Raw genomic sequence first — 17204 nt, 5'->3', positions numbered from 1 at the left:
TTTCTGCAATAAGCACATATTTCTTTTCTAATGATAAAAAATCTATACACTTTTGAAAGACTAACACCCTATACACTAATGTGGAATGTTAGCTAAAATGAGAATGGATAGAGCTGTTCAGGAATATCTAGAAACCTTTATGCATTAAGGTTGTTATTAACTAATAGATTAATCAATTTTCAGTTGTCTCTTAGAAATTTTTACGTGTGTCAAAATGAAATGGAAGAGCTTCAAAGAGAGTAAACTTTTCACAGTGATAGTCATAGCAGGTAGTGTTAATGCAAGCAGATTGCCATTGAAATCAACATCTTTAGCACCTAGCACGGTGCTTTGCACACGAGAACAATCAGGTGTTTGGCTCGATTTTTGTTTTTGTCTTCGTAAACAAGTAGGTGAGAGACAGTAACTTAATGGCTTTGCTCTTGGATAAACTGGTGAAAACAGATCTGGATACAGTAAAACCTCGGCTTGCGAGTAATTTGTTCTGTGAGTGTTCCACAAGATGAGCAAACGTTTCTAATAACTTTTAAATTGATAAACGAGCGATGACTTGTAGTACAAGTAGTACATGACGCTGAGGGTCACATGATCACAACTGAGCCAGTGGTTCTTCTCTCTCTCTCTTTCTCTCTGTCTGTGGGATTGTGGATGGTCATCTCCCATGCTTGGATGCTCGGTCTCAGGCCACGGTGTTTGGCAGAAATCAGTGATCTTTCAGAATGTTGGAAGGTGCCCACAACGGGCACTACTGTGTTTTTGGTCACTTCAAAGCACCTATGGACAGTCCTTTGTTTTTCCAGACAAGAGTGAGCTTAGGAATGCCTTGCTTCCTTCTAGGTCAGGCTGCCTGCAGATAGAGCCCCTTTCCTCTGCTGCCTTATTGCCAGTTACATGAAATACAGTCTATGGCAAGAGTCTATTAATATTGTTCTGTAGCAGTCATTCTGTTAGTGGTAGTGAAAGTGGTCTTACGCAATAACCCTCCTCTCTCTTGCCTCCCACACACCAGACACGAAGACTTTCAAAGGTAAGTGCAGGTTAATTTGTTTATTTGTCTTTCTGGTTTGTATTTTCTTTATTATTTTGCATTATATTACAGTATTGTGATCATTTTTGTATGACTATTTTTGGATTATGGAACGAATCGTCTGAGTTTCCATTCTTTTTTAAAAACATTTTTTGATGTTTTTATTTATTTTTGAGAGAGACAGACAGAGCATGAGTGGGGAAGAGGCAGAGAAAGAGGGAGACACAGAATCCAAAGCCAACTCCAGGCTCTGAGCTGCCAGCACAGAGCTCAAAATCATGAACCACAAGATCATGACCTGAGCTGAAGTTGGATGCTCAACCGACTGAGCCACCCAGGTGTCTGAGAGTTTCCATTATTTCTTATGGGGAAATTTGCTTTGATATACAAGTGCTTCAGACTATCAGCATGTTTCCGGAATGAGTTATGCTCTCAACCCAAGGTTTTGCTGTATTTCAGTCATTGAAGGAGAGTAGCAAGCTAAGTAAGATTTATTTTATTGTTTTAGTCACATGCACTAATTCCCCACTTACTGTGTACCTGCCCCAGTTCAAAGCACTTTAAAAATGTGCTTATTAGGAAAATGTGCTTAGACAGCTCTGAGTTTACTTTCCTTACCGGGTGGATGTTACAGAAGCGATGCTGGGTCACGTGGCTCGTGCTTGGTCTCACAAGTCGTAAGTGGGGTTCAAGCCCCCGGCCTGCCAGGAGCTCATTTCCAGCCACCACATGGGGCTGCCCCTCTACTGGTCAGATGCCTTGCCTGAATAGTGCACACACTGAATGCTGAGTGTCCTACCGCGGGGTCAGCGGGATCTCAGGTAGAGTCTTAATCTGGAACAAAGCCAGCGTCCACCCCCCCTCCGCCAAAGACACTGTCCTAGAAGGAGGGGTTAGACAGACGTGGGAAAGGACAGCTGACAGTTTGTAATCAAGGAAAGAAAAAGAACACAAAGCAGAATCAGCCACCCCTAGAAAAGCAAAGCCCCCTCTGTGGAACCGTTGAACACGGAAGCAAACAGCCACAGGAGGCAGAGCACAAGACCGAGGATACTCCTTGCGATGCCTGGGTTGAAACGGCAACACAAGTGACGGCCTGTGTACCCTGCTGAAGGAAACCTTAAAGGCGTTCGATGTTCTCATACAGACTTTCAAAATGAAAACATTGGGGCATGAAAGGAACACGAGTCAGTTATCAAGAGAGTATCCCTCCGGTTGAAAACACACAGAACCCCTCCTCGCCCTCCCTTTCTGAGAAAGCGGTAGCTGTCGCGTGGTCACATGGACCACGGTGCTTTCTGCACCTGCTCTCGACGCCTGGCCGGTTTCCCGAGGATGACTTTCTGACCACCTTGCATAATTCAGCACTTGCCTGATCGGAACCGAATGTCCCCAAGACAGACGAATGTAAAGTAGGACTTTTATTTTTTTATTTTTCTAGTTAGGCCCATTAAATGGCACTTTGTTAATGTGTTGGCATGACATAACTTCTGAGTCCAGATTCACATGGAATTCTGTGCTGAATTTTTACCCAGGTCCTTTCTTAACGTAGGTTCGTTTCCTTTTGAAAGTGCCCTCTACCTTCTGAGTTTGTGTGATGACACAATTGAGGCACGGCGTGATTTACCAGCCTAGATCCTTCCAGTTTGTCAGTTAGACTCCCCAGTGCTGCCGCCGACATGATGTCTCCTTAAAGGGGTGTTTTAGAGAGAGAGAGAATGGAATTATATTGTTTTTCCCTTCGGTTAAGAGATCAAACGCCCACCAAAAGCCCTTGGGGTAGTTTCTTGGGAGATAAAAATAGTTCATCATTTTCCAGCTCAGAGCATATAAACCACCTCTGATGAATAATGTGGTGTGTGTGTGTGTGTGTGTGCATCCCAATGATTTATCAAAGCCATAAACTGACATTTTAAATATGTTTCTTTCCACCCACATTGGAAACCACACATAGGAAAAAAGCATGAATTTATACCCTTGACACACACAACTGCAGAAGTACTCGACTCTGCTTTGACCCTAGTTGGTATTTTCAGGCTCCAAATCGAATAGTTTATAGACCCCTGGGATAGAGTTATTTTATTTCAGGATCACAATATTTTGCTATTTGCAAAGTTGCCAGTGTAAAAAATGCTTCCCGTTTAATTGTCTGAATTAACTCAAGACCTAGTCACCCCGGGGAACGTTACTATAAATGATCTAAGGGCGAGCAGTGGTCCTGAGCACACTGGAGGGAAACACCCGTGTGGTAATAGTTCTCGAACAGCCAGAGTGTACAAGATAAAACGGCACTCACCCCTGCAGGGAGACACGTTAAGTCAGTCTGTGATCCACTGCCAAAATCCTGGTTGGCGCCATTTTCTAGACCCAGCTAATCATGACCTTTGTGGATCCTGGAGTCCTGTTCCAATCCACAATTAACTGTTAATTGGCCATTATTTTAAACCTTGCCAGCCCCAAGCTGGAGTTAGACCCTGCACCGTCGGACATGACCGGTTTCTTACCATTGTTTTAAGTGACATAGACCTACCCCGTCAGTGAACATTCTTGAATCCTGAACTCTTCCTTAAAGTGTATGAAAATGTGTGCGAGAGAGACGATAGAGCACAGGGAGAGAAGACCGAAAACACCCCACAGGAAAACCCATTCATCTACTCTTGAGGGTGGAGAAGTGTTATCTGTTCAAAGACTTAACGACCAAACCGACATGCTATCTCGCGAAGAAAAGTAGCAGCTCTGATTCGAAAATGTCATTTGGCAGGCCCTTCTGGCCAAGAACTTACCCTGCAGATGTCTTTAAGGCAATGGTTTTCAACCCTGGCTGCATATTAGAATTCCCAGGGGAGCTTTTAAATATCCCATGTCTGCCTGCACCCCACACCAATTAACTAAGGATCTCGGTAGACGATCCCTGGTCAGAGTCAGGATTTTGTAAATCTCCTTGGCCGGGAGGGTGGGGGGGTGGGTCAGGAGGAGTTCCTTCTTGCGGCCAAAGGTCCAGAACGAGTGCTTTTAAAAAGGCTCTTGGTTATGCTTCCTCACCCCCAGCTACTAATCCTTTGTTGCTCACCTGTGCACAGAATGAAGTTTCAGTGGATGATCTCATTTAATCCCCTCAATAACCTTGGGAAGTAGATCCCACTGTCCCTGTTCAGAGAGTGAGGCTGTGGCCTTAGCAAGCTCATTACCAGTCCAAGCTGCACACCTGCACCGTGCTAATGGGCATTGACTGTCAGCTGGGGTGTCCCTAAAGCTCTTGTTGATTGGTCGTACACAGTGTGTACTCTTTCTCCATAGCAACCAGGCGTCTTTCTTCTGCCTGGTATACGCTCAGCACTAAACAACAAAAAAAAGCTTCAGTTCATCCGAAATTTTCTAGATAGCTCTTCTTAGGCTGCCCAGAGCTTTCCAATTTGTTTCTCTAAGACACACTCTTCACTCATTTGATTTACTCAACAAATATTACTGAATGCCTCCTGTGTGCCTGGAGCGAAGTGGTGACATCAGACACCAAAGTCTCTTTCCTCTTGGAGTTTAATACTAGCTGGGAGTGACAGGCACTGGGAGTGACAGTCATTACATATGGTGGTAGGTGTACTGTGAGGAAAATGACGAGGGGAACAGAATTTTGCCTGGCAGGGGAGGGTGCTGCTTTAGCTAAGAAGATGCACAGAGACCTGAACAATGCAGAGGAGCCAGCCGTGTGAAGATCTGAGGAAGGAGGACTCCGGGGAGAAGAGCTAGCTGGTGCAAAGGTCCTGGGGCAGGGCTGAGCTTCATGTTCTAGGGACAAGTGCAGACAGGGAGAAGCCATAGAGAAGGAAGTGAGCTGGGAGATAGCAGCAGAGGCCACACTGCGTGGGGACTCTTTTTCTTTACGTATCCTTAAAAAAATGTTAAATCTAACATCTTTCAATAACATTTACATAAGACCTGACAGAAACGCCTTTACATCATTTATCTCATTCAACTCATGAGATACAGAAATGATCATTTTAATTTTATAGATGAGGAACCTGAAGTCCGTAGATGTTAAATGCGTGGAGAGGTCAAGCTCTAGGAGGTTGGAGGGCTGAGATTTGAAGATGCTGCTCCGTGCAGGGCTGGTCGTATGTTAGCCATTCCATGAATGACCGTTGTCCCGATGAAAAGACACTGAGAGGGGAGCCTGGGTGGCTCAGCTGGTCACAGTGTCCAATTCTTGATCTCGGCTCAGGTCATAATCTCATGGCTCAGGAGTTCGAGCCCTGTGTCGGGCTCCTGACTGATGGCGTGGAGCCTGCTTGGGATTCTGTCTCTCCCTCTCTCTCTGCCCCTCCCCTGCTTGTTCTCTCTCAAAATAAATAAACTTTAAGAAAAAAAAAGAAAGAAGAAAAGACATTGAGAAATCTGGCATTTCTTCCTCTGACAAAGTCTCCCTGAGTTTAAGCCAGTACTCAGACTAGACTCACAGAGAGCAAGTCTTTCCAGGGTTTTGGTCTCTAAAATAAGAAGTCATCATAAATTAATGGTGGGTTCCATTCTTGCTTTGCATCAGCAGAAAATACACAAGTCAGGTGTCCAAATATGGCAAGTGAGGACCCTCATTAGTAGAGAATCTGAGTGAATTTTTATACATAAGTAACTTCTTTTTTGAAATAGCCCTCTCCTCTCTGCCCCCAAATCTAGAATCCCCTTGTATCTTAAGACCAATTCTGTACTGTTTTCCACCGATACCTGTTTATTGCTCAAGAAACACAAGCAACATTCCTTTTCCTTTATTATTAGTTCTTCAGGTCATAAGATGCATCAGATAATAAGAACAAATCTGCCTTGTCTCATGGGGAGAAAGTATAGTTCTCATTCATTCATTCATCTGGCAGACAATTTCTGAACTTCACCTACACAGCAACCCTGTGCTTGTTTTTTGAGAGGCATCAAATAATATTCCCATTTTTCCCCATTTCTGATGAAAGCTTCTTCGGTGCTATGACTCTCTCCCCCCACAATTGTTTCTCCCCCAAGGCATCACCCAGTCTAGCGTTTTATGTGCACTATTACATGATAGGTGTTTAAAGCAGGGCAGGACAAAATGTGTTCGATACAAAACAAAACATGTTCCTCCACTTCAGTCTTCCAGAGAGCTAATTATAGTTTATGATTCCAAACGGCAGCTTCACATTCGCTACTGTTGCCATTTCGGGTAGATTTCAGTTCACGGAGTGGTTTGTGATTTGTGTCATGAGAGATACAAAAGGAAAACATCGATAGGGTTTTGGCACGTCATGTGTTGTAAAACAGACTGATAAATGGTCAGCGTAATTGTTCAAAGAATAAAAGCTTCTCTTACACTAGAAGGCTTAAAGGAGCTTCCCAGGAACCTTACTGATGTCTTTCTTCTTTTTTATATTATTTATTATTATATTATTTTTATTCTTCTTCACTTGACCTTAGCCAAAAGGCTGAGAAGTGATTATCATTCTCTTCCTCCTAATGGAGAAAACTTGCCAACCCTGAATCTGACACAGGAGATGCTGTGGAGGACCTTCGAACATCAATACATTTAATTCTGGACTTTGAGATACAAATCCTCCTTTATTTTTCTGTGACATTTAAAAATATTTTTAAAGTTGGAGCACCTGGGTGACTCAGTCGTTGAGCATCCGACTCTTGATTTCAGCTCTGGTCATCATCTCGAGGTTCGTGAGATCGAGCCCCACATCAGGCTCCATGCTGAGCCTGAAGCCTGCTTCGGATTTCTCTCTCTGTCTCTGTCTCTCTCTCTGTCTCTCTGTCTCTCTCTGTCTCTCTCTCTCTCTCTCTCTCTCTCTCTGTGCTCCTCCCCTGCTTGCTCTCACTCTGTCTCAAAATAAATAAACATTTAACAACTATATTTTTTAAAGTATCCAAAGAAACACAATCATATAAAAAATTAGGAAATATCCATTGTTAACGTGTGTGTTATACATACTTCCAGACTTTTTCTGTGCCTGTGAATATGTATATAATATATGCTTTATGTGGATATGAATGACTATACCATTTGTTTTTTACAAAAACGGAATTAGGCATACTCTTTTTTTTTAATGTTTATTTATTTTTGAGAGAGAGAGACAGGCAAAGCACGAGTGGTAGAGGGGCAGAGAGAGAAAGGGAGACAGAGAATCCGAAGCAGGCTCCAGGCTCCAAGCTGTCAACACGGAGCCCAACGCGGGGCTCGAACTCACGGACCCTGAGATCATGACCTGAGCTGAAGTCAGATGCTTAACTGACCAAGCCACCCAGGGCCCCTAGGCATACTCTTTAGTAACCTGCTTTCCTGGCCATTTGACAGAATATTGTGCATTTGACTGTACCTTTATTTTTTTTTAAGTTTTATTTTTTTTTAATGTATATTTATTTTGAGAGGGAGGGAGAGAGAGAGAGAGAGAGCACGCGTGTGATTGGGGGAGGGGCAGAGAGAGAGGGAAACAGAATCCGAAGCAGGCTCCAGGCTCTGAGCACAGAACCCCACGCGGGGATCAAACTCACCATGAGATCATGACCTGAGCCAAAGTCAGACACCCAACCAACTGAGCCACCCAGGCGCCCCATGACCCTATCTTTAAATAAGAGCAAAGAAAATTGCAAAATTTCCCTTATACCTCTTTTAGTGAGAAATCACCTTTACCATTACCAGGTTCGTTTTTTAAATAAACTTCTGTCCCATCGTGCTAAAGCTATACTTCTTAATACATCATTATTAATGTGGCTGAAGAATAGTTCCATACATGGAAATGTAATGCAACATTTTTAAACTCTAAGATGTGGAACACATTGCAGAAAGATCTGGATCTGGTCTTGGGCCATTTAAGGTGTAATGAATGAGGAGCCAGAAAACCATACAGAACATCTCACTGCAAGGCTGAGTCAGGAGATACAGACAAAGTGATGGGATTCTGTGAGGCAGTGTTCTGGGCGTTGGCTGGGGAGATTTCATGCAATGGGTGAATCACGTGGGGTCTGTAAGGTGGCTGAGGTTGAGCAGAGAGAGAGAAGTTAAACAGAGGGAGAGAAGAGAGAAAATTGATCAGAGAGAAAACACCACGAAAGACATGAAGGTAGCAAAATATGAGCTATAATTTTGCCACCTATGAAATTGACAAACATGGTTACCCATCTGACTTCAGCTCAGGTCATGATCTCACGGTTTATGGGTTTGAGCCCCACATCGGACTCTGTGCTGACAGCTCAGAGCCTGGAGTCTGTTTCAGATTCTATGTCTCCCTCTCTCTCTGCCCCTCCCCCACCTGTACTCTGTGTCTCTCTCTGAAAAATAAACATTAAAAAAAAAAAAGAAATTGACAAACATTTTTTTTTTTTACTTGGTGCTGACAAAGGTCAAGTGAGATGAACCCCATCGCTGTTCCCTGATTGGAGTATAAATTGGTAACCACTGTTATTTCTGGAAAGCAGTTTTGGGCTCATGCATTGTCAGCTGTGGAATGCTCATACTTTTGAGCCTAATAATCCCGTTACTGGGAAGGTGAATAAAGATGTGGCCAAGAGTATATATGCAAGGGTCTGCATCAAATTGTTCCTCATTGTCATGAGAATTTGTGAAAACCCTAAATGGTGAGTAGTTTATACAAAACCTATAATGGTATACAATTTCCAAATTTTCTACACCGAATTGATATTAGTCTTTCTTTTAATTAATCTGAGGTAGGTTTTATAGGATGGATGAAGTTCAGGGAACAGAGCAGTCCAGCTTGTCTAGAGCACAGGTTATATTTAAGGAAGTCATGGGAAATAAGGGGCACCTGGGTGGCTCAGTTGGTTAAGCATCCCACTTCGGCTCAGGTCATGATCTCACAATTCGTGAGTTTGAGCCCCACGTCAGACTCTGTTTTGACAGCTCGGAGCCTGGAGCCTGCTTCAGATTCTGTCTCCCTCTCTCTCTGCCCCTCCCCTGCTTGCGCTCTGTCTCTCTCTTTCTCTCTCTCTCTCTCTCTCTCTCTCTCTCTCTCTCGGTCTCAAAAATAAACATTAAACAAAAATTTTTTAAAAAGGAAATAAGACAGGAATTGTAGCATGGAGAATTTCCAGTAGAGGCTGGGACGTGGTAACTGGTTGGATACAATGAAAAAGTCTGCAAGGACACCAGGAAACTGCCAGTGAAAATAGGGGAGGCAGAGTCCTTTTGGTGCATGGGGTTGGGGGCAAGTTACTGTATCGTCTGCCCTGAGTTGGAGATTCATCTAGACATCAAGAGGGGCTTTCCAGTGGTCAGTTCTGGGGTGCAAAAGAGCAGTTATGCACTCATGCATTCACTCACTCAGCAAACAGTGCTTAAGCGTTTGCTGTATGCTAAGGGCTGTGCTGGGTCCGGCAGATGCAAAAAGGAGGGGCCTTCCGTTACAGCGGGAGCGCCTGGTGGGGGGTGTTGGGAGTGGGGGAGGGGACCGAAGGGAGGGAGTGTGGACGGGGAGAGCTTAGTGCTAAGAACAGTACCAGAGCACCTTCTTGTAACTCTCAAGGACTCAGCAGTGAGACAGGCGGAGATCTCAGCATGTCAGACGACAGGGGAAAGGATGCAGCGGGGACATGGGGGTGTTGGGCCTGCGCTGTCAGAAGGAACCTTCCGGGAGGATGCAGCCTGCCGTGCCATATACAGTGTCCAAAGGGACAAAGGAGCATTGGGATCAGTTCCAGAAGCAGCCGTATCTAAGGAGGGGCTAGGGTGAAGGGGGGGCAGCCATATCTAAGGAGGGGCTAAGGTGAAGGGGGGGCAGCCATATCTAAGGGGGGACCGGGGTGGAGGGGGGCATTAGAAGCAGCAGGAGGGGTCCAGGTGACCTTCAAAGTCAAGTGGGGACCTGCGTGTTCATGTGATACGCTGTGCTGGTTATCACAGAAACAAAACACCGCTGGAGAAAGTTTGGAAAACAGAAGCGTAATCCTACCGAATTAAGATAATGACTGTTACTATCCTTGTACATTTCCTTCCAGAGTAATAGTAACATAGAGTTTTCACATAGTTCTAACATAGAGTACACACACATCTTACATCTTGCATTTTTCACTTAACATTATAGCACAAGCATTCTCTGGGTTGCTACACAGTGTTCATACTTACTTAACTAATATTCCGTCAAGTCGTACAACAATTTGTTTCACGAGCCCCTTCTCTTTGACATTTGTTTAAAAAATGGATAATAAGGATAAGACTGTAATTAAAAATTGTCATACATAGTCTAGATTATCTCTTATTCCCAGAAGTTATGTTAACAGGTCAAAGAGCATGAGCGTAATCTTCATGGTCCTTGTCATTTGTATTTGCCACCAGATCGTTCCCAACAATCACCAAAGTGACGCCCTTTTTTCCAAATTCCTTACTTTCCTAAATCGGGAAGTCCAGGGCTCAGTGTAGTAAAGGTCATTATAACCTCCCAGAATTTTCCAAGCTAGAGATCTCTAGCATAGCGTAGCTATTAAAATCCGTGGGGCGCCTGAGGAGCTTAGTTGGTTAAGTGTCAACTTCAGCTCAGGTCACGATCTCAGGGTCCGTGAGTTCAAGCCCCGCATAGGGCTCTGTGCCAACAGCTCAGTGCCGGAAGCCTGCTTCAGATTCTGTGTCCCCCTCTCTCTCTGCCCCTCCCCTGCTTGCTCGCTCTCTCTCTTCTCTCAAAAATAAATAAGCATTAAAAAAAAAAGTGAAAATCCCTAGGCAGAAGGAGCAGGAGACCCAGTGCTGATGTAGAATTTAAGTCACTTAGGTTACTATGTTGTGCAAACCCACTTGCAACTTTATTGTAAAGGACTTCTCTACCCCTTCCTCCCCCTCCTAACATGCTTCCTAGTATTAAAGTGAGCTAAAGATGACTGATGGAAGAATGTTGCCCTTCCTCTGGGCTGGGGCTGTGCCCTTCTTGGTGAGGCTCAGCTCAAAAGCCTCCTGTTCATCCAGCCCCCTGTGCACACCTCAGGCTGTTGGCTGCGCTTCAAAGGCAGCCCCGTGGGTGAAGAAAACACAGATAAAGGCAAAGCGATGATAAGGTGGCCGTAAATCTGAAAAGTACTGTCTTCTGGCATTATCAATTATCACTCCGTTTAAAATATGCATATGGGGTGGATATTCCAGTTTTCAGTGTGGTGTGTGTGTGTGTGTGTGTGTGTGTGTGTGTGTGTGTGTTTCAAGGCCTTTTAAAACGTTGCACAATCCTTTATACCCTAATGTGCTGTGTGTTTGGCATTAAAGAGCTGTCAGGGCTGACTTGTAGCTTGGAAAGGGTAAGGGTTGAGGTACAGGCAAGTATGGGCTGGTTTACTCACGGGACAGAGTCTGACTCCCGCTGGTGACCTGCCTACAGAGAGAGCCTTGCTCCTCGGATCCCAGATTTTGGTCCACACTGTCACAAATGCACAATGTAAGACACAGGGGGTCTCCAAAAGAAAGGGAAATCGACTGTGTAAAATCTTACTAGTGCTCCGGCAAAGCAACCCATCCTTGGTTGTCAAGAACACCACATTTGTTGGGGCGCCTGGGTGGCTCAGTCAGTTAAGCGTCTGACTTCGGCTCAGGTAATGATCTCGGGGTTCGTGGGTTTGAGCCCTGTGTCGGGCTCTGCACTGACAGCTCAGAGCCTGGATCCTGCTTTAGATTTTGTGTCTCCCTCCCTCTCTCTGCCCCTCCCCTGCTTATACTCTGTCTCTCTCTCTCTCTCTCTCAGAAATAAACATTAAAAAAAAATTTTTTTTAAAACACATTTGTTGTGGGGGTCTGCAGAAATGAGTATTCTGAAACATTCCTCTGTAAGATACGGTGTGTGGTACCTACTCGAGCGGGAGAATAAAGGACCGAGGAGATGGACGCGTGCGCTCGCTGCCTTGCTGACGTGGGGACTGTGTTGTCTGTTTCTGCAGATATAAGCAGAGGCGAGTCCTGCAAGGAGGACTGCACTTGTTCCGCCTGCTCGCTCCGGGCCCCCACCATAAGTGACTTACTCAATGATCAGGACTTACTAGACGTCATCAGGATAAAGCTGGATCCGTATCACCCGACAGTAAAAAACTGGAGGAATTTTGCAAGCAAATGGGGCATGCCCTATGACGAACTGTGTTTCCTGGAGCAGAGGCCTCAGAGCCCCACCTTGGAGTTCTTGCTCCGGAACAGTCAGAGGCCGGTGGGCCAGCTGATGGAGCTCTGCAGGCTCTACCACAGGGCCGACGTGGAGAAGGTCCTGCACAGGTGGGTGGATGAGGAGTGGCCCAAGAGGGGGCGTGGAGAGCACCCCAGGAACTTCTAGACCTCTCTGCTTCCCGCTGGCCTCTTTGGACATTGAAACAGCCACAGGTTAAGGAGGAATGTGGATCTGTTCTTTCTTAAGGGTTTAGGATGAGGACACATGACAGTGGACATTGGTTTTCCCCAAAGCTGGTGGCTTTTTTTTTTTTGGAGGGGTAGGTTGTGTCTTGGTGGTGGATTTTTGTTTGTTTAGTTTTGCACATCTGTTTTAATTTAACATTTGAATCTGGAATTGGGAAAAATACTTTGTAGACTCACATAGGGACCAGGGCCAAAGACTACAATCAGAATGGACTCATGCCATGATGAAAATAAAATTATCCTCTCCCTTAAATACTGTGGAAGATTGAAATAAGAACTAAGATTGTTGATGGCCCCAGTTGATCATCGTCCATAGGATCCTTCATGCTGGACGGGACGCCCACAGCTTAGAAGAAAACATAAGGGACATTAAAACCTTGGTTTGCGAGTATCATTCGTGCCGGAAGCATGCTTGTAATCCAAAGCACTTGTCTGTCAAAGCGAATTTCAAGAACCCTTGGCTCAGTTGTGACCATGTGACATTCAGCGTCACGTACGACTCATATGGCAAGACATCGCTCGTTTATCAAGTTAGAATTTATTAGAAGCGTTTGCTCGTCTTGCAGGACACTAGCAGAACGAGTTACTCACAATCCAAGGTTTTACTGTACTTAGGTGAAGTAGCAGGATATTGGTAGTATGGGGCCATGCCTTCAGACCACATGTGCCATTTTTTTATTCAAATACTTTTGTCATCCGTGCACTGTCAAAAATGTCATCTGCTCAAGTATTTTTGCAAGAAATAAAAAATAGTGGTTTGGGGAGGAAAGAGTCAGGAATCAGGAGGGAGAATAAGGACCTTAGGAAAGTGTTTCACAAAGAGAGTACACAGAATGCCCTTTGTTACCCAAGACTTTTTAAAAATTAACTTAATATGTACTTTTTCATCTTTTGTGTAAGGCTGAGTGTTTTCACCCATGAGATCAAGCTTCGTTAAGAAACAAATAAAACTCACCAGGCCCAACGTTGGAATGTAACCACTTCCAGTACCTACTGTCCCAGCTGGATACAGAGTCACGAACAAACACTACACAGAGGGTTAGCCAAGAATGGGGAATCTTTCACGCTGACGCTGGGGCAGGAGATCGGCATTAAAATCCAACTTTTAAAAGATTTCAGACCGAATGAAAAATTGGTTCCAAAGAATATCTGATGTTCTTAGATGGTTTTAGGGGGAGGTGAAGTGTGGTTGATAGAAGGGTTTGCTGCTGGAAAGATGGGAGGAAAAAGCCCTTTCCCTCCTGCCATCTCCCCCTCCCCCCTCCCCCCTCTAGGTCTCCACCGTCTCCAAATGGAGACAGAAAAGAGCAGGTGGTCCTCCACCCTCAACCCCAGCCATCATTCCCATGGTGGGAGGATGGGAAGGTTCCCTTATTCCCAGAGACTCCCTCCACCCCCAGTGACACAAGAGAGAGGGACAGCGCCAGAAGAAAGGGCAGCCTGGTGGAGGAGAGGATTGGAATAAGAACACCCCCACCACGGCGCCCTCCCTCCCCTGCTGTGCCATCTTCCCTGGTCTTCCCCGTCGCCCCCCCCCCCCCCCCCCCCAATTCCCAGCTCAGTGGATACTCTGCTCTATTGAAACCCATGGCACATCACATACCACCCTCGGTGGCTTGGAGCAGTAGCTGGGGGACGTGGCCTTCTAAATTTCCATTCAGTAGGGTCACAGCTGCAAATTTCACAAAAAAATTTAAGTTTGGGGCGCCTGGGTGGCTCAGTCGGTTGAGCATCTGTTGGCTCAGGTCAGGATCTCGCGATTCATGAGTTCGAGCCCCACGTCGGGCTCACTGCTGTCAGCACGGAGCCTGCTTTGGATCCTCTGTCCACCCCCGCCTCTGCCCCTCCCCCCCGGTTCTCTCTCTTTCTCTCACTCTCTCAAAAATAAACAAACATTTAAAAAAATTTAAGCTGCTAACATCCCAGATGTTAAATCTGGAGAATGGTGAAAATTTTTCCCATGAAAACGCTTGTTACACATGGTGATTAGGTTCTTTAGAACTGTCAGTTTTGTATTTCCCAAATTTCTGAATTAAAAGTTTTTCGTAAGCTGGCTTGGGAATGGTCCCTGTTGGCACTACTTTTGGACATGTTTCCGATTTCAAACTCAAAATTTCTTTTTTTTTTTTAAATATAATTTATTGGCAAATTGGTTTCCATACAACACCCAGTGCTCATCCCAACAGTGCCCTCCTCAATGCCCATCACCCACTTTCCCCTCTCCCCCACCCCCCATCAACCCTCAGTTTGTTCTCAGTATCCAAGAGTCTCTTACGGTTTGCCTCCCTCCCTCTCTGTAACTTTTTTTCCCCTCCCCCTCCCCCATGGTCTTCTGTTAAGTTTCTCAAGATCCACCTATGCCAAACTCAAAATTTCAATCTCAAAACAGACTTTGAACTCATCATCGTATCTTGAACATGGCTGTTGTTTGTAAATGTCAGCTGAGTTTACCTGTGAGTTGGATCAGAAACATTAACGGGCACCTGGGTGGCTCAGTCGGTTAAGTGTCCAACCTTGGCTCGGGTCGTTGGAGCCCCGTGTCAGGCTCTGGGCTGACAGCTCAGAGCTGCGAGCCTGCTTCCGATTCTGTGTCTCCCTCTCTTTGCCCCTCTCCCGCTTGGGCTCGCTACCTCTCTTTCAGTCTCTGTCAAAAATGAGATTGTAAATAAACATTTAAAAATAGGGAAAACATTAATTTGACAAACATTTATTTAAAAAATGTTAAGACGGAATTTAGGTGATTCAGGTGTGGGCAGGGCTGAGTGTGTTCCTTTACGGTCAAATTCAGGACTTCCAGGAAAACAGTGTGAGCACAGGGTATCACCCCCTTATCTCTCCTTTTGGCATCATTATGTCCAAAGTCCTGATTGCTAGCAATTTCCACCACTGGCTACGAAGGCTTAAAATTCCTGTTTATAACTGCATGGGGGCAGTGCTAGGGTGGACAGGATTTTTTTGTGCAGGGGAGTTGATGGACACGTGCTGTTTGAATTTGAAGCGACCATGATTGGCACATCCTCAAAATCTGTATCAGTTGGCATTTGAGTTCACGAAAAGCTTTAATTATTAGAAGTATGATATTAGCAGAGAGAAATTTAACTAAAAGGTTTTTTTTTAAGTCAAGTTCATTCAGCCCCTAGACTTTGATTAAAGGTACGACAGCTTTTCTCTCTCTTCCATACAGACATATCAAAGAGAAATTAATTCTCAACTGAAATAGAACCAGAACTCCACTGCCTAATAAGCCAAAATAATTCTCAAGTTAATTTGCAGCAAGTAAACAGAACAGCATAAATATGCCGAGACTCCGCAAAAGAGAGAGCGGAAAAGAAGGAAAGCGCTTTCTGATGAATTGATCAAATAACTTAAAACGCAAGTTCATCACACCTAAGAGTTTTTCTCATTATTCTGCTCCGAAGGATCTAGGTTAAGCTGACCGCGTTAGAAACGAAACTGCTTATAACGAGGTCCTTTTGCTACTGGGAGGATGAAATCACTTCAGCTGAGTTCCAGGAGATGGTCTTCCGATAGTGTTACGGAGCGAGGCTTTATGTTACGAACCAATTTTATTTGCTCGCGTAGAAAATCACCGCATGAGAGAGAGGGAGGCGAAGTCACGATAAACACCACACACGCCCGAGACACATAGACCCAGAGGAAGGCTCGTGGAAAAGGAGGCTCACAGAGGCACGCTTTCCTTAAAATTTTTAAGATTGAAAATGGTTAGGGCTTCAGTTGTTTGCCAGGATTGCCCACCGATATTTCAGGATACCCCGTATGGACAAGTCGCCCATTGTGGTGACGCTGAATAACATTTACTCAGTAACATGGGAAATTTGCGGAAACAGACGTCAGTTTTTCCTGGAGAGTAATTTTTGTGTGGGACTGCCCTCTGCTGGAGCGTAGAATCTGCACACACATCCTTTCTGGTTTGGCTGCCGTCCTCAGAACAGCCTAGAACCAACCTTGTATTCATTATTGGTGTTATGTTAGAACCCTTATACGTAGCCCCCGATAAAAGATAGGAAGAGTGCAGTTACTTTACAAATTGACATAAGCAGAATGAGGCCAGCATATTTGAGATGAGGGTCCAGTGGCCCCAAGATGTCCATCATCACATAGCCCTGTCGTTCAGGTCCCGTATGTGACCAGTCTGTTCTAATAACAGTTCCACGGTCTGGGAATTGTCAGTAAGACCTTTCCTCCATGTAGATTTACAGTTAGCTATTTGTGGGTCCTTTATAATTTATAGTATAAAAAATAGATCCTTTTATTTTATTTTTTTTTTTTTAATTTTAACGTTTATTTATTTTTGAGACAGAGAGAGACAGAGCATGAATGGAGGAGGGTCAGAGAGAAGGAGACACAGAATCTGAAACAGGCTCCAGGCTCCGAGCTGTCAGCACAGAGCCCGACGTGAGGCTGGAACTCACGGACCGTGAGATCATGACCTGAGCCGAAGTCGGCTGCTTAACCGACTGAGCCACCCAGGCGCCCCAAATAGATCCTTTTAAATACAATATTAATAACTAAGGTCTAGCAGATTTTCTTTCTTTCTTAAATCAATAAATGTTTCATTTAGTCTTGACCCAAGACCATCCTCCTTATAATATTTTCTGGTTCTGCCCTTCCTGTTCTAAAATCTTCCTCTCGGAGTGCCTGGGTGGCTCAGTCAGTTAAGCATCAGATTTGGGCTCAGGTCATGATCTCACAGTTTGTGAGTTCGGGCCCCGCGTCGGGCTCTGTGCTGACAGCTCGGAGCCTGGCACCTGCTTCGGATTCTGTGTCTCCCCCTCTCTCTGCACCTCCCCTGCTCATGCTCTATCTTTC

General features: G+C 44.9%; 1 protein-coding gene across 7 annotated transcripts in view; it reads left to right on the top strand.

The window, feature by feature from the left end:
- EDARADD (EDAR associated death domain) overlaps positions 1-17204 on the top strand; it is a 115222-nt gene that overhangs the window by 79779 nt on the left and 18239 nt on the right. For 5 of the 7 annotated variants that reach the window (XM_042908348.1, XM_042908347.1, XM_042908342.1 and 2 more), the window contains one exon: positions 11912-13897. In XM_042908348.1, coding sequence (XP_042764282.1) covers positions 11912-12294 — 383 coding nt within the window. In that variant the 3' untranslated portion in view covers positions 12295-13897. Of the gene's footprint in view, positions 1-11911; positions 13898-17204 lie in introns of those variants that run through there. The other 2 variants (XM_042908343.1, XM_042908344.1) reach the window with 2 other exon arrangements.

The sequence above is a fragment of the Panthera leo genome, chromosome D2 (genome assembly GCF_018350215.1).
Source record: "Panthera leo isolate Ple1 chromosome D2, P.leo_Ple1_pat1.1, whole genome shotgun sequence".
NCBI classification, from domain to species: domain Eukaryota; kingdom Metazoa; phylum Chordata; class Mammalia; order Carnivora; family Felidae; genus Panthera; species Panthera leo.
This window is presented reverse-complemented; position numbering and strand designations above follow the sequence as displayed.